We start from the raw sequence: 22,031 nt of genomic DNA, 5'->3' as shown, positions 1-22,031 counted from the left end.
GCTTCTTCTGTTCTTCTGTTTTGCCCACACGTGCTGTTCTCCTTTATATCCTATGAGCAAAACAGAGAAAACACTACTGGGCGCAGTTGTAAAACCAACCAATGTACTATTTTGTTCTGTGTACTATGTACCTGTAGCTGGGCCGAAAGAGATGATCTATCTAAGCTTGTAAATCGGGCTTTACAGTTGAAATTTAGAAATGTTTCTTGAATAAGAGAAACAGGAACACAAAATAGATTTGACATATGATTTTCTATTATGAACTACAGTCATGTGAAAAAGAAACTGTTCACAGAACTCTGTGTAGTCATGTGAAAAGTTCATCCTTAGTTTTTACAAGGGTAAGTATAACTACTAGGTGCTGTTAATCACATGCACGGGGTTAACTGATCATTAGCAAGTGTGAGCACCTCTATATGGTCTGGAGTATTCAAAAGCTCTAACTCAGACTCTACAGGTCTGAATTAATATTATCATACTTGTGTTCATGATAGAAACAAACTGGACAAGTATGGTTTGGTTTAGAAAAGTTGGCAGGAGAAGGCCTCTTTTCTCTAAAAAAAATAGCATGGCAGCATAGCTTAAGTAAGCAAAGTTGCCTCTGAACAAACCACAAGACTGCTTTGCTTTAATGCACGGTGCCATAACATAGCACAAACAGCTCATACCAACTGTCGAGCGGGGTGTTGGAGGAGTGAAGATTTGGGTTGGTTTGGCAGCCACAGGACCTGGGCAACTTGAAGTCATTGAGCCAACCGTGAACTTTTGAGTTAAATATGAAGCCATTTGTTTGACAGCTAAAGTTAAAGTCTAAATTGCGTCATGCAACATAACAATGGTCAAAAGCACAGCAGAAAATCAAGTATTATAATTGCCCTGTTAAAGACTGACCTCAACATGATGAAATCTATGCCTGTAAGCTTCAGTGAAGGTTGTACAGGAGTTTATGGGGCGACCGTGGCTCAGGGGGTTGGGAAGCGTATCTGTAACCGGAAGGTCGCCGGTTCGATCCCCGGGCTCTCTGTCCTGGTCGTTGTGTCCTTGGGCAAGACACTTTACCCTACTGCCTACTGGTGATGGCCAGAGGGGCCGATGGCGCGATATGGCAGCCTCGCTTCTCTCAGTCTGCCCCAGGGCAGCTGTGGTTGCTACAAACGTAGCACTAAAAAAGTAGACCATTTTGGCCCATTTTGAAGCAGTCTGGGGGGATGGTGACCTTTGAATGACCTATAAAATAAAGTTTAATATCTCGGAAACCGTAGCAGCACAAACGCAAATTTTACCTGCACAAATCAGCACAAACGTAGCACTAAAAAAGTAGACCATTTTGGCCCGTTTTGGAGCAGTCTGGGGGGATGGTGACCTTTGAATGACCTATAAAGTAAAGTTTAATATCTCGGAAACCGTAGCAGCACAAACGCTAATTTTACCTGCACAAATCTGCACAAACGTAGCACTAAAAAAGTAGACCATTTTGGTTTGTTTTGGAGCAGTCTGGGGGGATGGTGATGTCATCAGCAAAAAATATAACTTTTAATATCTCAGATACTGTAGCAGCACAAACGCTAATTTTACCTGCACAAACCAGCACAAACGTAGCACTAAAAAAGTAGACCATTTTGGCCCGTTTTGGAGCAGTCTGGGGGGATGGTGACCTTTGAATGACCTATAAAATAAAGTTTAATATCTCGGAAACCGTAGCAGCACAAACGCTAATTTTACCTGCACAAATCAGCACAAACGTAGCACTAACCGCTCCGCCTATTTGCCTTTACGTTTCAAGTGGGTGGGGGGTCAGCTTCACTCTGCTATTGTAAAGTGCTGTGGGTGCCTTGAAAAGTGCTATATAAATCCAATCCATTATTATTATCCCAAAGTTCTCCAATAGCAATGTGAGAGACTGATAAAGTCATACAGAAAATGATTACATCATGGTATAGAAGCTACAGGTGGTTCTATAACAGTTGAATCATGGTACTTCGCTTTTCACAGGACGACACAAAGTCCTCTGAAAACCTTTGTTTGTCACATGACTGTATATCCTAAAGTATATATGAAGAGGGGCTATGTGTTCATAGTCACATAGGAACATTTGACTTCCTCCACTGATTGATTTGCATTACTAGCTTTTGGACAGCGGTGGCACAGAGGAATAAAATGAATCATGATTTAAATGCATTGATGGTGTGATCAATCTATTGCTGGTCCCTTCACATAGAATGTTGGCAGAAGTACAACACCTTCAGTGGAAAATCCTACTTAAGAACAATATCAACAATGACATGTTGATATTATTGATGTGTGAAAAAACATGTTGGGACAGCTGACCTTCCAAAAACACAAAAACTGGCATCTCGCAATGTTTCCATTGTTGGAGCCAGAAAATAATCAGTAGTGAAAGTGAGACAGATGTTTAAAGCAAACGTTCAAAGAGAGAGAATTACGTCACTATCAGCATTTTATAATTTAGAAACATATTGCCCAGTGCCAAACTCGAATTCCTGATATTATGCGTGTGCATACATGTGTAAATAATATATGTTTGTTTTTTCCTTCCCTGACTGCTGTGTATTGTTGGATAAAAAGTTCTCCAAATTGACACACACAGATATATGCACGTATCTCCAGTCAGCCAAATCACGTTAGATGCGTTTAAACATTCGTTTTTTCTTTTTTAAGGCCATCAATTTTGCTTTGCTTGTTTGTGCATGATAGAACACATCCGCAGTCAAGTTTCCTCCCAGTTGATCTAGATCCAAATTTGTGCTTGGATTTGCCTTTCTTCAGAACTCTGGCAAAATTCATATGCTGACTTTCCTTTAAGCTGTATACTTTACAGTAATGTATTTAGTCATAATAGTTGCACTTAACATTCACGGACACGTCAAGCTCACAATAACAGACATGAGTTGAAGAAAAAAAGAAAATGCAAGTTGAGAATATGATGGATCGTGTGATGTATTTTGAAGTAACAGCGCAAACAAAAAGATTCTAAATTTAGGGATGTGCAGGACTAGTCAACTAGTCGACAAGTCCTTGCTGTTGTCACTAGTCAGTTCCAAACTTGCTGGTCGTTTAATCTAATTATTAAAATTTTAATTGATGCCCAATGCCGTAAATGATTGTCCTAATGTGTTATGCAGCCTTCTGCCACAAGAGAAACCATATCTCTGTTAATCATCTTTTTGTTAACACTGTTAGAATGAGATTGCCAGTAAAAGTTCATTCATAATGCATGACAAAATGGGCAACACTTTTCAGTCACTTTATTAGTTTCTCAGATGTTAAATATGTCATATTTTAGTTATATGTCTTGGCATGGCATCAGCTCAAGGGTTGTCAGGTCTTGTGCAGACCAACTGTGTGGGGTGATGGAGCGCATCTTCATCCTGAGCCTAAGGCTGGGGAGAGTCCCACAGCTCTGGAAAACCTCCTGTGTTGTATCAGTGCCAAAGACTCCACGTCCCAAGGATCTCAACAGCTACAGGCTGGTAGCTCTGACACCCCACTTGATGAAGACCCTGAAGCGGCTGGTCCTGGCTCAGCTACGGCCCCTGGTGAGCTCATCACTGGACCCACCTCAGTTTGTCTACCAACCTGGCATTGGAGTGGATGATGTCGTCACTCACCTCCTACATCATTCCCTCTCTTACCTGGAGACCGCTGGGAACACTGTGAGAATCATGTTCTTTGATTTCTCCAGTGCCTTCAACACCATTCTTTCCACGGTAATGAAGGACAAGCTGGAGAACTTAGGAGTGGACCATCACCTCACATCATGGATACTGGAGTACCTCGCCGACTGACCACAGTACGCGAGAACTCAGGGCTGTGTGTTGGACAGGGTTGTCTGCAGTACGGGGCCCCCACAGGGAACAGTTCTGACTCAGTTTCTCTTCACCATCTACACTGCAGACTTCTCCCTAAACTCCACCCAGTGCTTCCTTCAGAAGTTCTCTGATGACTCTGCAATAGTCGACCTCAACACTGATGGGGATGACAGGGAGTACAGAGAACTGACCCAAAACTTTGTGGACTGGTGCCAGCAGAACTTTGGAGTGAAGGGCCCACTCCTGAAGACCTTCTATGACTCTGTGGTGGCCTCAGCTATCTTTTACGGTGTGGTCTACTGGGGCGGCAACATCTCTGCAGGGGACAGGAAGAAACTGAACAGGCTGATCCAGAGGGCCAGCTCTGTTCTAGGATGCCCTCTGGACCCAGTGAGTGACAGGAGAATGGCGGCTAAGCTGTCATCCCTGCTGGACAACATCTCTCACCCCATGCAGGAGACTCTGACAGCACTGAGCAGCTCCTTCAGTGGCAGGCGTCATCCACACATGTGCAATAACACTAAGTGCAATTCTCTTTTTCTGACAACATTGTATTTTATTCTGTTGTATATAGTATTTTATTCTATTCTATTGTGTACATTATCTTATTCTTATTATCTTATCCTATTCAAATGTTTTTTCTTAATTTTTGCTACTGTAGGTTTGCGCTGTCCACTTTCTGCTGTAACAAAATAAATTCCCCTAATAAAGGTTATAAATAATAAAATTTGTAGTAATATGATTTGATATCATAATAAACACTGATTTTTTTCTGTTTTTTGTCTGTGTGGAGCATAAGGCTGCTCCACGCTTCGCTTGTGTCACTTTTAGGCTATCTGACAATGATTTTCACATCACGTCTTGTGTCATGCCACACAATCTTTGTGGTGTGCAGGCTGACATCCTAGGAGTAAACACTTGGCGACAGTGGAAAGGAAAACCTCCTTTTTAACAGGAAGAAACCTCTAGTAACCAGGCTCAGAGAGGGAACTACAAGTAAGACAGTATTCTGAGAGCAAAGTGCTCTATTAGGGTGATATGCTACTATTAGGTGTTTAAGAGCAGATGGGCCCTCCTTATTAAATTCTTTGTAAGTGAGGTTAAAGATTTTAAATCTAATCCTGGATCAACTGAAGGATTTTCAGGGAGTTTTTAGGACAGCCTGATAATACTGACAATGACAATTGTATCATAAGAGAACAACATTTTGAGGAAACGAGGACTATGCTCTGATTTTTAACAAGCAACTCCTTGGCTTATAATAATTAATTAATAAAAACTCTTGACAGCAAATGAAAAGAATAGTTTTTTTTATTTGGCACGACACAAAAGTGCTTTACGATAACACTGCCCATGACTAGTTTGACATGAAAACATTTTTGTAGGTTAACTGTCAGTCTCATTCAATACACATTGGAAAAAAAATGCGAACTTTAAAATTGTGTAAAAATGCCACTTGATATTTCATTTGTCATCATTCTGTAAGGCACGTCATAACCTTAAAATAAAAAATTTGTGCAAATGGTTTTGAAATGATTTTGGATGAAAGTTCTCAGACTGCTTGGCTTTATTGCTTATTGTAGAGAAGGCATTGCTTTATATTCTTTAAATACTTCAAATCAGTTAGGTTTGCATATGATCTGTGTTAACCAGAAATTTGTCAGGATGTATTTGCTTTTCCTGTGTGGACATATGGAGCAATCAGAGTTGGATGGATACCAGAAAACATCTAAGTACAAAATCCTACAAACCACAGAACAGCCTTCAATAAATATTTTGCATTCTATCTAAGTACAAAGTAAAAAAAAACAAAGGTTCACCACTTTTCTCGAAATCAATAACTTATCCCTACAGATTGCATTTTTTTTAAATTGTTGCTATTGCAGAACCTCCCCCCAGCTCAAAATTTCACATTATTTGGTCAGATATACAAGTCATTGTCAGAACAGTTGAAAGCACACAAATACATTTTTTCATTTTTTTTCTTACAAAAATGAATGAAAATAAAGAATCTTTGGTAGCTAAGCAAAAATAGAATGGAAATGTCTATATATAAAAATGCATTGAAATACATAGTAAAATAAGTACACGGCTACAGCAAAGGGCTGACACGGCATAAAAAATCCAGCTTCGCCTCAATAAGGTACTGTGTATAAAAACGAGCCCATCATATCACAAACAGATCATAAATTACGTGAAACCATCAGAATGCATCAGTCTTTGGAGAGCACTCTGACACCTTGATGCAATGCAAAGAGAACCACTGAGGTATTTAATCTTCATTATGTCAAGCATCACGCAGAATGATGAGAGAGACGTAAAAGTGCATATGAATTATGGTCAAAAAAAGTAAGTACATCCCATGAAAACTGTTGCCTTTTTTAATGTATTTGAACAAGCAAACATTTAATATCTTTGTAATTCTGACAAAACGTTGAGGATTTTTTTTTTCACGTAAGAGTGGTATAAGAGTGGCAAGTGAATGTGAAAGGAAATGCTTTTTCCTTAAAAAGATATTAAACATTGACATTCCTGTTGAAAAAGTAACTTTCCTTTGTAGTGTTCTTGAACTTTACCACCTTTTCAAAGAAGATCAAGTGGTTGCTTGTCAAATAATAATAACAACAATATTAATCTGACATACTTACATTTTCACATGACTGTAAATTCATGTCTGCTTCTGGTCTATAGCAAACACTGGACTTATTCCAAAATATTGCTTCCTACTATCAACTGCCCTTATTCACATTCCTATGATCAGGTAGTACTATTCCCAGTAGACACTAACATAATCTCACATCTACTTTTTCCCTTGCTAGTGAACAGAATGCAAGGCAGCTTAGAGATGTAACCACTTTATCCTTATGTCACAAAATCTTTGGGCTGGAACTTGTCCATCTTGTTTGCTTGGTGGTTAAAATTCATACTGGTAGAAAGACAACAATAATAGTGTTTTAGCCACTTTTGCAACATACATCTAAAATAAACCTTGTTAAAAGACGAAAAAACAAAAGTCACTGTTTCTGTAAAAGTAAAACAGTCACAGCAGCAATGATACGTCATCTCTCTCTTGTGGTCATCACCTGGTCGCCTGATCAGACAGATATAAATTCTGCTGGTCAGTGATCAGTTTCACTTTGTAAACTAAAAATACTGCAGTCATGTCACATGGGAATAATAATAAATATACCACAACATTAGGTGATGATATGTTTTCACATTGAGCATACATTAAACAGCCAGTCCATTGGTTATATTCCAACCCAACCTTTTTCCAACCAAGTGCTTTCTTGTTGCTGACATAAGAATCAAAGTAGTCTGGCTATCTGATTCTTTCGGCAATTCCAGATGTTATATTTGCTCCCTTAAACCGTAACAGGTGAAGAGCACAAGGAAGTTTGCATCTTTCCCATATGACATGAGAGCATTGAAAGAAAGAAAGCCGCTTTCCATTTCAAAGCCCTTTCTACACTCCTTCTGGCTTCATAAATTGATACTGTAGCTCTTTCCAAAACAGATTAAAACACTGAAAAGGTACACTTAACTTGAACATGTGGCAATAAAAAAAAAAAACTTGAGTGAAATAACTTTAGGTGGATTTGTAAGTTTTGAAGTGGTAAAATAGATCACCCCTATCTATTTATGAGATCTACACAGACTAGACACTGTGTATGTGGTACAATTACACTAATTATATAGCCCTGGTGATAGCCTCTACCAATACCTTTTATCACTATTAATGTAGATTTTTGTCAATGTTGTTCAGTCATTTGAGACTGGAGACAATCGGGCAGTCTTTAGGCTTTCATTTGACGGAGGCAACACAAAACTTGTTCTTTAGTTTAAGTGAGAAAAAAACACATTTACTGGAGAGAGTGCTCTGGAGGGAAAATATTCTTACTGGACAAGTTAAATCCCATCTAAGAATCCAGTTTTATTGGCTTAGTTGCTAATATTAGATGAAGCCCAGTGAAAATGACAAGGGTAAGAGGTAGCTAAAATTATAAAGCCTAGCGCTCTTGCTGCCAAATGCAATAAACACAATCTTGCCATTCTGAGTTATCCAAATTAGCTAATCAGCCTAAACCAATTGATCTTCAGCTAAACCTTATTTGAGTATGTCAAATGGCTAGCTTGAGGATGTACAAGGATCCTGGATGCTATGGTCACAGCCACTGGCATTTAGTCTAGAAAATATTTCTATTTCTTTGTCCATTTTAGTTGACCTCACTTTGCCTCCAGAGCTGCTCTACAGCTAAAATACATTTGTATAACAACAAGATGATGTGTGAGAGAAACCCCCGGTTTCATTGGGAAATCATGATTGTAGTCTGTAAGTCACACATCCAGCACCATATCATAGTGTGTTTCCTTCTTCCTTTTCCCACATTTATTTATGAGCACTGTATATAATGTCAACAGTATAACCCAGTAACTTGCATAGACCACTGCCCCTATTATCAAAACAATCTTTTCTGAGTCGGGGAAGGGTTTTCTAGTCTGTTGTACTACTGTGTATAAAATTCCAATGAAAAGGATAGTGAACCATACTGATATTGGAATCAGACCGATAAAGTTCACCACGATTGTTTTCCTCCCAGAAGTCCCCCATCCAGACTTGTTGATTGTTGCTATTGCAAACATTTTCGCTGGCAACAGGCTTGACATATACAGTACAGAATAAAATGACATGAACACCATGACAATGTTACCTCTGAGGCAGCTGGCAAATGATGACTTAATCAGCGCCACTGCTTGCACAATGAGTAGAAACAAAAGAATATTCCAGAGCCTTCCTTGGTAAAAGAGTTGGATCGCTGTGGCGATGAGGAAAAATGGGAAGAAGCCAGTGATCACAGCCTCATAAGTCATCCAGAGATGGTGTTTGTGGAACCACATGGAGTTGTACAGCCATTCTCTGAAATATGACTTGCTCCATCGTGTCTGTTGATTGAGCCACCGCAGATATGTAATTGGTGTCTCTGTAAGGCACTTTGACCGTGCAGTGTATTTTGTTGCATACCCGAGGCTGAGAACTCTGTTCGTGAGATGACGGTCATCCCCAAAACTGCAGTGGGATCCCATGAAGGTCTGATTGTACCACTCCTCAAGAAACTCATGCAGGAGAGAGTTCCGGTACATTCCTAAAGGCCCGCTAATGCATTGAACGCAGCCGAAGTAGGACTGGCAAGCCCGCTCAATGTTGAAAGCCATCCAGTACCGAACACTGCTCAGGAAGGAGATCCACGACTCATATTTATTTAGGATCTACAGGTAGGTTGACAAGCAGAGACAAAAAGTATGAAGTTTAAAGCACAACATCCTAATTTGTATGTTTGATGTAGAAGATTCAGATTTCACAGAACTTTTAAGAAAACTACCTGTACATCTCCTCCAACTCCTCCCACCATAGGGTCTTCCTCCAAAACCTTAACCATCTCCACTGATGATGCTGGGTCCAGCATGGTGTCAGAGTCACACACCTACATAAAAACACAAGTTAATCAAGAAATTAACTGTGTTTTAGCAACACAGGATACATTTATTTAGATTTTCTTCAACATAGTTCCAGATGTCTTCTTTGTTCAGCTTAATTCTGCAAAACATAACAGATGTCAAATTGACCTAAACTCCCCAAAGAGAGGGAAAAAACCCTTTCTTGCTGAAAAAAATTTGCTTGGACAATCGGAACAAAATTTCGATATACAAAAGAAATTTTTGTGAAATCAAAAAAAAAATTTACATAATGACACACAAAAAAAAGATATCATGCATCCAACAAAACACATAAATGCTCAATATGGCCACTTTATAATCTCCGCCAGCCAAGACCAGAGCGGCTGCTTTCAACTCTGTTCACCACCCTCTATAGCTCTAATGTTGTTCTTCTGCTCTCCCTATTTTCTTCTATAAATGGTAATTTTCCTGACCAACAAAATCAGGTGATGAAAACAAACCTAGAGCCCAGTCCTTTTTAACAAAATACATCTGTTACAGGCAGAGCCTGATGAAAGTGAAAAGGCATGAAACATTGTCCCTCCTGTTTCTAAGGTTGAAAAGTATTGGCATGACTGCTGGCAGTGCAGCAGTAAGGTCTATTGAACCTTTTGTGAAGTAAATGATTTTTGGCAGGCTGAAGCCAGCTGCAGGTGTTAGACAGCATTATAGCTCTGAGTTCATATTCTCAAAGTCCCCTTCTTTGTTATACAGACCCGTTTGAATCATTTTGATGCTGTTACATAAATTAAGCATCAGTTGAGCCTTACTCTTTGATCACAATGCTTTTTGTAGCACTAACAACTGAACATCACAGAAGAAAATGACATAATGATACTTGGCATTTTGGACAAAGAACTGTTACTTGTGCTTAAGTCTGAAGACACAAGAGTTTTTGAATTAGCCTGAGGTATCTGCTTTTCAAACGTAATAACAACAGATCTGTGGAATTGCAAAACTAACTAAAAATGCTGAAACGTCATTAAAGCCATAGACTGAGCGTCTGGTAACAAAACAGAGAAAGTCTTGACAGAGCATGCCCGCACAAAATATTCTGTGTACTTTAAACGCAATCATTTAGTCATGGAAAGAAAAACACTTTCATTGGAAAGTAGCTTTCATGCACTGTTTAGCATTAACAAGCAGATTCAGGAAAAGGTGTGAAGTCATCAGCGTTGGTTCAACCCATGTGACCTCACCACCCTTCAAGTAATTTTTATTCTTTAGGTAAACACAGTTTGAAAGGTTGTTATTGTGGCTGAATTATATGACACCACAATGTGGTTACATATCATATGACAGTAATACAAGCTCTCATTAAGTATGATATGATAGCTAACATTTGCCATTGTTAGCTACTGCTAATACAAGACAAAGTAAGTCTGGAGGATCAAAACCTCTTTGTATTTTGAACTGAGAAAGGTTCCATTTATTTTTAATTACTTTTATGCTCCTGAATATGACAGTACTATACAGCTCCACAAGAGCCCATGACACGTTTAACAGTCAGTGCCTGCAGGATATTGCTTTACCAAGCAGTTAATGTCTTTAGCCACTGTTTATTTTTTAAGCCACACCAACATACTGTCGCTAGCCAAACACACTATTGAATTTAGTTTTCCTAAAGCTATCAGGCTTTTAGTCCTTAGGTCTGTGTTACTCAAATATAACCTTTGATTGTTTTTAATTTTTCTGAACAGGAGACAAACACATGCTAACCTTTCTAACCTTTCTTTGATACAGATTTGTAGATGACGTAACGCCCTGCGAAAAAGATCTGTTATTACACTTAGACATCAGCTACTGCTGCCCTCCTTCACGCCACACTTCACAACACGGTGCACATGCTAAAAAGCAAAACAAAAGACTCTTTGTGGACCCCATATTTGGCTTGGCATAGCCTCCCCTCCTCTCTTTCCAGCCATCTCTCGTTCTATTCCCTTTCACTCTATCATCAGCTTATGTTTGCCTAGTTTGCATCTCCCACAGTAGCTTACATTTTCTCTTTCTTCACTATGTCCTTCAGATGTCAGCTCTGTGTGTGCATGCGTGCAAATCTACAAAGACACACACAGGCACAAAGTAATATTACACCTGTTGTACAGTACTTTTAATCTTCTAATTTATTTCATTATTTTTTTATTTAAGGGGCTATTGTTCTTCCACATTACCTGCATTAACTGATTTTAAGCGATTTAACTACTTACCTGCACATAATCCACGCTCCTTCCCAGTGCTTTGAAGGCTGTATACATGACCTCTCTCTTCCCTCCCCACTTCTGCATGATGCACACACATTTGCTGTTCAGCACAACCCTGGACACCTGCTGAAGGCTCTCAGCGTAGCTCTCATCTGTCTCCTCGGGTCCTCTGCTGTGATAATTACTCCTCCACACGTACGTGGCTGATCTGTCCGATCCCATGACCTCCTTAAAAATCTCCATCATGTACAAGTCGTCGTCTGAATTTCCATCGATCACCATGATAACTTTGATACCAGGATATGTCAGCCTCTTCACTGACACAAGGCATTTTCTTAGGTAGTTTTCATCCTCCTGATATGCAGCGATGCACAATGCCAAGGACTTGTTCAGTTTAATTGGTGTTTCTAAGGAGCGCCGCATGTTACGGTGTTCTAGGAGTGCAAAGAGGGTCTGGATAATAAGGTGAACAACCAAAATGGCACCATACAGCCCAAAAGATAGGTGATTTTGAGCTGTAGTGAAAAATTGGTAGCCCATGATATAGGCTGTCGAGATGCCCACCAGGAGAGACACGCCGAACATGGTGGTCCCAAATATCCTCAGGTAAGTGAGGGCTCTTTTACACTTCATCTGTGGACAAAAACAAAAGGGTTACATGTAGTAACAGTGGTGCAGAAAATGTTACTATGATTGACAGCAACTCACAGTGAAACATTTGTAACCTTTTATACTCAATTGGTCCAAGTAAATGACCTTCTTAACCTCCTAAGACCCGAACTCTTCCACGGCATGCATTTTTAATTTCTCTTTGATTTTTGGGATGATTAGGTCCTGATGAATGTAAAAACAAAGAATTACCAGATTTTTTTTACCTAATTTTTGCTTGTAAGAAAAATGAGAGCTACATATGAGGATATTTGTTTAAAATTTTGATAGAACAGTAGCAGTATAATGTCCTCGTAAGTGGATATCAGGCCGTTGTAGAGCAAAATTGAGTATTTTGGTCTAAATAACCGAAAATGTGATGTCCACATATGTGGACAGCAGGTCGTAGGAGGTTAAAGTGAATACAATCACTTAAACAAGAGTGTTGGAACCATTTTCACTGTACTTTTCACTAAAGCTTTTATGTTTTGACACAACAAAACCAGGTACAGACTGCTGTAAGCTTTCTCCTTTTTTATGCCCCATCCCTCTCCCTACCTCCTCCCCTTCCCCAAATCCCCCTAAATGCCAGACAGTTGTGAGTAGCCGATTGTTCCAACTCTCTTTTAGTGTGGGTGGCCACACGTTACAAGATTTCTTGACCTAATTAACCAACAAGTTGGCTGCCTCTGCCAACCATCAAGGTCTAAGCACATGCTAAATGTTGGTCGTGGTGGTGGGGTAGCCTATAATGAAAATTATTGGTTTCCACAGTATTTTGGGGACACATTGCAAAGGTCAAAGACCAAGTATGACAAACTCTGACCTAGAACATGAATATTCAATATTTTTAAGAGAGGCGTTTGTGCAAGAGGATGCTTTTGCGTCTGCATCCTCTTGCACAAACTCCTGAAGTTTGTTTCCAACCCTCATTATGTTGCTACCGCCATCTGTTTGGCAGACCAACGGAGACCCACTCAGCGTGGCTCATTTTGACTCAACGCAGAGAGCGGACCACCCTGTGATGTCATCTGTTTATATCTTTATGGGAAGAAGAAGACAAGAGACTTCTATTGCTGCACGCGTGCTTCTCTCTCTCTGAATCTTTGTGTAGAGAGCATTGCAGGGAAATGACTTCTGTTAAACAGAGAGAAAGAGAGAAAAGACCTTTGACATTATGAAGGTCAAAGTATGCTGACCTTCAGTAGGGCTCCCTCTTGTGGGATAAACTTTTCATCTAGGATTTAGACGCATTTAGCACCATTTTGTTCATTGAGTGACCAAAAATATTTTGCGATATCACGCATTTTGTACATGTACATTTAATCAAGTCAAGGGAAACAAGTCAGAACAACAATAAAATGATCAAAAGAAGCGTATACAAGGCCGAGTGATATTTGTGAACTGGAGAGAGTTCTTGGGACCACACCTAAACACATGACAGATGAAGGGAGGGGACGACTAAAGGAGAGAAAGAAAAAAATATATACACAGAGAAAGCGAAGATAGCATGGAGAATCTTTAAGAGAGAAAGTGAAGAAAGTTGGTTAAGAAAATTGGTTAAACTAGCTGAAAAGCAGATGCATCTTGAGAGACATTAGGAAAATGAAAGTAAAAGACAGTGAGGGAGTAGCAGAAGCAGGGAGAGAGAGGTTGTGGTCATGGAGAAGAATACACACAAACACACACTTTGGCTCAGACATAATGCTTTGTTCATTTGACTGTTGGACGAGAAAGCCACAATCAGTGTAGCGGACCTCCTCTGGCATGTGGCAAAGGTTTTAACGTCAGGCCATCTTTTACAAGACCCCTGACATGCACAGATATACACCAAAATGCACATATAAAAGCTTATTGTACCACTGCATGTGTGTGTTTGTGTAATTGAACAAATTTAAATTTTGGCCTCTTTCAGCTTGTGTGAGAATGTCTATAATGCTTTATAAGCCCTGTATCCATGTCTTACCTTTGTTTGAACTCAACCACTGATTAGGAGTAAGCATGAGTGCAGCAACAAAACACAACGTTTTGGGGCACTTCATTGTCAGCTTAAAAGTACATCATGACTGACAAATGTACACCTCTACATTTTATCAACTGGGCTTTGGGAGAAAACAAAATGAACTTGATTGAACCACTGAAGATAACAAGGACAGGAACCGTCGTCAGTGTTTGCTCCTCCTTGACTTTCTGTTAATGATCTGCACTTTAATGATACAATCTGTTTGCTCTGATTTAATGTTTGGAATGAAAGTAAAAATCAAAACTAGGATATTAAATCCATCATCGACAGGCTAGGCTCATGGCATGTAAATGTGATGTGGGAAAACGTCAAGTCCACAGTAATGCAACCATTGCTGCTGGCTACAATGATCTGGTCTTTGCAGGATCTTATACACCATTTTGGGTGTGTAGTGCAGCGCAGAGGTCGGGTTGACAGTTAGCTCAGACTGCAGACAGATTAACTGCAGACTTAAAGTGAGGCCAAACTCTGGCCCGTTCTTATTGAGATAAAGCCTTTTTAATCAGAGCAGTATCTGTAACAGTGGAGATGTCATCCACATATGGATGATGTAAATGATGTCACGTTGGTTGGTGAGCACGCGTATCTTCATGTGTTTGTCCAGAGCATTTATCTATGCAAGCGGAGGGTGTCATTAACACATGAAGATGATATCACTCCAGCTTTCTGTTTGTTGTTACATCTTGGCACTTGAGGGTTAGAACATCGCCATTATGTCCTTTTTGCTGTACATGTGTGTATGCGTGGCCAGCCCTGTGGTGACCTTGGGCTGGAAGCTTGAGCAGTCTCACTCTGACGTTATTAACAGTCTCTTGAGTGAAACTCCCACGGGCTCTCTCTCAGAGATAACATTGCAGTAATGTTGAGTCTTGCATGGATGTACATGGTGAGTTAGTAGATAAATGAAGCGATGACTACATAAATTAATGGATAGATTAAGTTGACCCAAAAAAACTGGGTCCTTGGAAAAAGTGCATCTGGCTGTTCTTTTAAACTGAGACACGTGGATTTGTTTGGGATTACAGCAACAGTAAAAAAAATAAAATAACAAAAAAGTAGTGACAGGGAAATCTCATTGTGTTTGTGAGTTTGTTATTTTGAAAATATGATTTAGGAAAATCAATGAGTGTCTTGCCTTCCCGTTACTCTAAGTGTTCTTACAGTACAAATGAGCAAGGCGCTGAACTATTTAGCTGTAACAGGAATGAGAGACTGTGCCTGCATCTTCCTCTGCTTCTGAATGAAACAGCATATTAATATGCTACAGTATGCTAAATCAAAATCCTGACCTCATGACAATATTAGACTAAAATTCAGGGATCACTATACTATGGTTTATTTTGTTCAAAACGTGCTCACTACATGCACACATTCTGATGGAAATCCATCCAATAATTTTTTCAGGTGGAGCCACTGAGTAAATCAAATGTGAACATCAAAGTTTCCCTGCAGGAAAAGTCAAGGAAACACCATGTGCAAACATTGCACAGACTTTGTAAATAAGTGAATTTGTTGATCTGCTGGTGCTCAGAGGGATGATAGGAGTTCACCGAATACAGAAGGTACATTGCTACACATAGAGTCAAGTTACTTGCAATGCCAAGAAAAAAACATTGCATTTAATTGGTTTGACATGTTTACAATATTGCGCAAAAGTCTTGAGCCACCTCTAAATTCTTTCTTTCAATGATCCAGACCTTCTTGTAATTTCTTTAACATCTCATACTTTTTAAAGTGGTCTTGAGCAACAGTTCTTCAGGGCTTCTTAAGGTCTTGTAATGCTTCTGTTTGGACATTGGCTGCTTTTTCACTCATTTTTAGCCAAGTATTTAGACCTGTACATTAAAACAATAAACACTGACCTCTGAATCGATCAAAAAGGCACCTAACAAGAGAGAGTGTTTATTGACCAGTGTGAATGCTTTTCTTCTGATTTGTTTAGCGGAATCTATGAAACCTGCAAACACAACACAGGTTGACAGTGATAATAGTATTACATAATAAAATTTTTACAGGAACAAGATGATGATGAGCTATTGACTGCCTGGTGTGCAGTGTGCCCTTAAAACATTTGAGGAAACTGAATGAAGGGCAAAAGAAGAATTGGCAGAGCTAGAAAACTACCTACAACAAATTCCTGACACAGGACCTGAGAGACAAATCTGAAGCCTCAGTGGAAGGGTTGGCTGTCAAGAAGTCATTCTTAAGGAAGGTAAAACGGAAGAAAAGGCTGATGTATGCCAGATTACACTCATGGAGTGATAATTCCAGTCATTTTTGGTTTAAATTATGCATTGATATGTATGGAGGAAGTAGTACAGATGCACAACACCCAAAACACGGGGGAGGCTCTGTTATGGTTTGGGACTGCATTTAAGGCAGTGGTGTTTGGGATCTTGTCAAAATTGATGAAAATGTGAACACAGAAAAGTACAATCAGATTTTGATCTACCATGCAGTACCATCTGGAACGTGTCTGATTGGCTTCATTTTTTAGCCTGACAACAATCTCAAACAAACAATGCAGTAAAAGAATATCTAGATAGAAAACCACACAATGGAATCAGTCATGGATTGACCTCCCCAGAGCCTGGACCGCAACATTATTCAAGCAGTGTGGGATCATCCTGACAGAGAATGGAACAAAAGGAAGCCAACATCCAAAGAAGAGCTTTAAATGTCCTATAAGAAGCCTGGAGAAATATTCCTGAAGACTACTTAAAGAAATTACAAGAAAGCTTGTCTAAGAGAGTTCAGGCTGTGTTGAAGGTGGTCGTACCAAATACTGACTTTCGAGTTGTACAAACTTTGTTTTTGCTTTACATACTGTACATACTGTATTTCCATTCACACTTTTGCATGTTTCAATAAATCACTGCTCCAATTTCACATTTCCTTTGCATATCATAGAAACAAGGGAGTGGCTCAAGACTTCTGCACAATACTGCATATTTTCATTCTGTTCATTCTTTTGGCCACAAAGAACCGACAATAAATCTCAATCACCAATTAAAATATGAGTGCTACTTGTGCGCAATAAAATATGGGACACATTTTGGTTTTCAAATATAATGAATATCTTAAAATCACCACATGTTATAATAAATTGCATGCGTGTTACATCAGGGAGAGCTTTTAGATATGAAGAACAGGCTGCTTAATGTGAATGCCATATGTACCTATGTGCAAATCTATCACTAATGTCACAATGTATGGCATATGTGTGCGTGTTTGTGTGTGTATATACACAGCATGAGGCATATGTGTGTGTGTGTAAGAATATGAGTGTGTATGCAGGCTGTCTGCAGAAAGAGATGCCTTGACTTAACTCACATGAGAGCAGTTGAAGCTCTTTCAGCAGGGTTCCAGCTCAAGACCTCTGATAGAAACGCAAGACTCTGATAGACTCTGTGTGTGTATGTGTGTGTGTGTGTGTCTTCATACACTAAAACTACATATCTGTGTGAGTTTGCACAAGTGTGTATGTAATTACTGTGTGTGCTGCCCAGAGTATAACAGTGAAGTGGAGCCAAAGAAAGACAGCCTGCTGGTCTGTGTGGAGCTGAGATAACATAAAGCTCACATCTTTACATCTCAGCAGTCACTGCTGGAAGTGTAACATTCACAAATCAGCAGCTCTGGCTGGATAAGTACTTATAACAAATCAAACATTATATGCTGGGGGCCCAAGCTGACACTTGTGGCTGGTATAATTTAGACCTGAATCACAGTTAAGGATTTGAACAGTTTTCATGGTATTTTTCATGACAATGTTCAATGAAGCCCAGATAAGTATGAGCTAATAAAGACAGATTAATGGTATTTGGGGTTTTTGTGAGGAGTCTCTGGATCCATTGAAAAAATAATAGTACATTTTATATCAGTTTAGTATAAAAAACCAGACCTGCTGAGGTAATACACACCTTTGAAATCTCATGTGCTTTGACAATTTCCAAGAATAAAAAAAAACACGCATGTACAAATGGAGAGATATGCATCACAGATAATGATTTTATATATACACTAGGTTGTCAGTGTGTGTTTAAGAACTTTGCAGGGTTAGAAAAGGCCACGGGGGATTGTAAAATTAAACATTAAACGTGGAGCTGGCTCTCATGACAGACATAGCAGCATGCAGCAAAGGGTCACATCTTCCCGAGAAGCTGATGAGGCAAAAGAGTGGAAGCGGCGGGGAGAGACTTGAGAATTGGCTGCAGTCTTTGGCTAGACGTACTTGACACATTCAAGGCTGGGCTGCTGCTCCATGTCTATTTACTATGTTAATTTAGTGACAAGGCTCCTTTTCTCTTCGCTCTTTCTGGGGGCAGAATCAGGTGTGATGGGGCCATAACTGAAAAGCAGCAAAAGGTTAAAGCATCTTCTAGACTGCAACTGTTTCTTCATCGCGCAATTAGCATCTCATTACACTGTTACACCAACAGATGTTGTTATATACATGATTTAATACAACACTGAGGTAAATGTGTTCTCTGTTTCAAAGCCAGACTATGCCGTTTGGTATTTAGGCGTGTCTTTTTTCCACCTTGATTCATCCATGTAGTAGGAAGAAAAGGGGAGGAGGTGAAGTTGGGATGAAGCTGCTCAGAGATGAATGGGTGGCACACACTGAAAATGGGGTGGGGCCAGGACATTGAAGGCGTGGTGCTGTACTTGGATGCATTCACTGCCAGCTGAGGCACGGGACTTACATCACTGTGGCAGACTCCAAGAGACCAAAGTGAGATGAGGTTGAGTATGGAATTCCTCCTTCTTAAGCTATTTCTTTGTGTGAAAAAAAATGCAAAAAATCATTGAAAGCTCTTCTTTTACAAACACAACCTGTTTCTCTGTATCATCCAACGATCCAGCAGTTCCCTTATCAGATTGATAATAGACATCCATCCATCAGCAGTACCCTTAAATAAATGTCTTCACCTCCATGGGATGGAAAATTCTATTAATAGCACTCTTTAAAACCACAGCCCAGTGTGGCTAAAAGATAACAGAGGCTCATAATCACACTCAAGTAGAAGATAATTAAAAAGAACTTTATAATTATTAAGGGGAAAAAAGGAAGAAAGAATCACACTAAGATTTCCATGAAACGTTTTGTCAGTTTGTCACTCTCATCTTTCCAGAAGATATACAGAAAATATAAATAACATTAACAAGAGCCACTTTGTGAGCTGCTCCTGCCCGGTTTGCTTTGTAAGGGGCCTTTGTTACTTTATGGTACACTCTAACTGCTGGATATATGAATTAGATTTGGCATCAAACCTACTCTGTGTGACTCAGCGTGAGGTAGTGAGAATCTAACTGACATCCAAATTTTCACTTTTACTGGCTGGCTGCAGTGCTGCTTTACTGTTAGTATACTGAAGGAACCTGGAAAAAAACTGGTATTAACACAGAGTAGATGAGCTAAGTGGTACGGCTCGGGAGGGGCTGCGCCTCTAAGATCAACAGTTGTACCCTGCCAGCCCCATGGCTCTTTACACTAAAAGACCCTTGCTGGGAGAAGTAATGGCACGTGAGACTTGTTGTGTGCCTTAATGGAGGCCAGCCATGGAAAGTCTTCTTTTCTTAAATAGTAAAATGCTCTTTGTGCTGTGTGGGAGTGCATGCTGGAGCACTGATGCAACTCAGACATCAAAAAGGTTTTAAAAACTTCTTTGTCATTATAGTGGACAACTGTGACATTCACAGAGTATTTCATTTAATAGCACTAAAGTCGTATTGTCTTTCTCATTGGGAACTGAGTCCTGCACTCAGCAAAGAAATTCCCTGGAGGACTGAGATTAGGAACACCACATGGGTATTAGGTTGAATACATGCTGACATGGGCACAAGGTCCACATATGCTCCAAATCTACAGCAAATGAGCAGTGAGCATTTATTTGAAGTTTACAGTTTCCCTGCTAATAAAGTACTGCGCAAAAAGTTTAATCCACAAGTCATCCTGGAAGTATTTTTTCACACTGGACACACTTGATCATCTCTTCTTACAAGTAAATATGCAGGATATCACCACAGAGTTAGGGTGCATTGTGAGAGCAGCACAATGCAAAGTAAAATCAATAAAATAAATAGATAATCCAAGTCAGCAAGGAGATTCTGCTTGTGGGTTGAAAAGTTCTACATTTTGGATAAATAGCTGTAATATTTGTCCACTTACTCACACATGGTGTGTGGGCAACACAGTGGGACCCAACAGCGGTCTGTGCACACTCAGTAGGTGGATGGAGAAAGAGACTATGTCAAGGAGAGTGTGACAGATGTTCATTAGCATTTGTGTATATGTGCGCGTGTGATGGGTGTGCAAGGGGACAACAATGCTCAGAACTTAGGTGCATGGACCACGTGATATCTCACATGAGCTTTTCTGGTTTTGTTTAAGTTCAAAGTTAGGAGGTTATGAATAAACTGCAAAACTTTTCAGCAAGGCATGTGCCTGCTACCACTTTTTACAGAACACGGATCTCAACAAAGGCTAACTTGTCCAAAAGCTGAAGGCTGGTCAAGAAGCTATTCACACGCATGCAAATGTTAGTCCTCCACACTGGGCGTCAAATTACGCGCCCCTACCACAAGCCACGCTGAAACAGTCCCCATTCAGTCTTCTCATTGGCTTAAAAATCTCAACGAATGACGTGTGACCGGTAACGTCACAGTGTAGTTATATTCAGGCTAGCATCACTCTTACAACAAAGACTAGTCATTAATTTGACTGATCAGAAGATAAAAGCTTAGTATATTAAACCTTTTACACCTGTATTTTGTAGTGTTATAGCATGAAATGAAACACAAACTGAGTTTCAGCACTTCTTGCTGTGGCTCCCAACTTTTAGCATCACTCACTTTGTGGAGCAAACACGCTGAACAAACTCGTGAAAAAAAAAAAGCTCTATGCATGCACTTTGCTAGAGAGTTGGCGCATCATCACGTTCACACACACGCGCACACGAAAACTGATTGCGCGTAATTATGTTCTAAACCACTTTATGAATGATTTAGTGGCTTGTGGTAAAATATTTGGTAAAATGATCACCGGCCACCTACCTTGAAGCAGCTGTTGTCCTCTGATTCCTCCTGAGAAAGGATGCGTCTAACTTCTGGGACTCTGGTCCCGATCCACAGAGGAAAAAAGTAGACACAGAGCTTGAGCAGCGACGACTCTCATGAATCCGCTTAAAATGGTCCTCATAAGCCTATTTTTGTTTGTTTGTTTGTTTGTTTTTTAAAGGGGGAAAAAGAATAATAAAAAAAAAGTCGTGCCAGTCCTTTGTATGTGTGCTCAGTTTGGATGCTTCAAAAAGACAACCGGGATTGCTTGTCTTCTCTAACTTCTAACGGTTTGTCTGCAGCCTTTCCAAGTCACTTGCATCTCTGGTGTCCAAAACCAAACATCATATCAGTCAGCTTTGGCATCATTCATATAAAAAAGTATAAATAAAACATAGACTATAAAAATATGATAAATATTCTTCTCCATCAACGCCTGTTTCATTCATTCTTAATAAAACGAAAAAAAAAAAATTAAGATAAAGCATCAACTTTGGCAGCTTCAGTCACATTCAAAAGTTTTTTAAAAAAAACAAAAAAGTTTCAGCAAACAATAAAATATGAGCCAGAGCTTTTTTTGTATTCTTCCTGTCTTAAGGGGCGTTAAGGTAAGTTTTTCTAGAGTTTCCTCCGAGCATCCAGGTTACACAGAGCGCACAGAAGTCTCTCTGCCGCTGTTTCAGCTGTCTAATTCCTTCCAGACGGGTGTGTGTGCATGTGTGCGAGTATGTCTGTGTGTGTGGACCCTCCTTTATGGCTCCTGCGGCTCCC

The 22,031-nt window shown here is 39.8% G+C and overlaps 1 protein-coding gene across 1 annotated transcript; it reads right to left on the bottom strand.

Moving 5' to 3' along the window:
* Positions 1 to 5,131: 5,131 nt before the first annotated feature.
* On the bottom strand, positions 5,132 to 21,765 carry has2 (hyaluronan synthase 2). The gene is made up of 4 exons (XM_085473345.1): positions 21,258 to 21,765; positions 11,534 to 12,160; positions 9,212 to 9,313; positions 5,132 to 9,098 (listed from the first exon to the last, which is right to left on the bottom strand). The coding sequence occupies exons 2-4, from the start codon at positions 12,158 to 12,160 to the stop codon at positions 8,169 to 8,171; spliced, it is 1,659 nt and encodes a 552-aa protein (XP_085329471.1). The 5' UTR covers positions 21,258 to 21,765; the 3' UTR covers positions 5,132 to 8,168.
* Positions 21,766 to 22,031: the final 266 nt, after the last annotated feature.

Source organism: Copadichromis virginalis, linkage group LG11 (genome assembly GCF_057382275.1).
Source record: "Copadichromis virginalis isolate Kocher_CV1m ecotype Utaka linkage group LG11, C_Virginalis_male_GT1.1, whole genome shotgun sequence".
NCBI lineage: Eukaryota > Metazoa > Chordata > Actinopteri > Cichliformes > Cichlidae > Copadichromis > Copadichromis virginalis.
Note: the sequence above shows the minus strand (reverse complement) of the source record. Positions and strands in the feature narration are given on the sequence as shown.

What these genes read in the sequence shown, in the direction of transcription:
- has2 (XM_085473345.1), bottom strand. Translation starts at nt 12,160, where the DNA reads ATGAAGTGTAAAAGAGCCCTCACTTACCTGAGGATATTTGGGACCACC. An exon ending in GGAGCGTGGATTATGTGCAG is followed by an intron (nt 9,314 to 11,533) that starts GTAAGTAGTTAA and finishes GTTTTTATGTAG; the next exon opens with GTGTGTGACTCTGACACCAT. An exon ending in GAGTTGGAGGAGATGTACAG is followed by an intron (nt 9,099 to 9,211) that starts GTAGTTTTCTTA and finishes ACCTACCTGTAG; the next exon opens with ATCCTAAATAAATATGAGTC.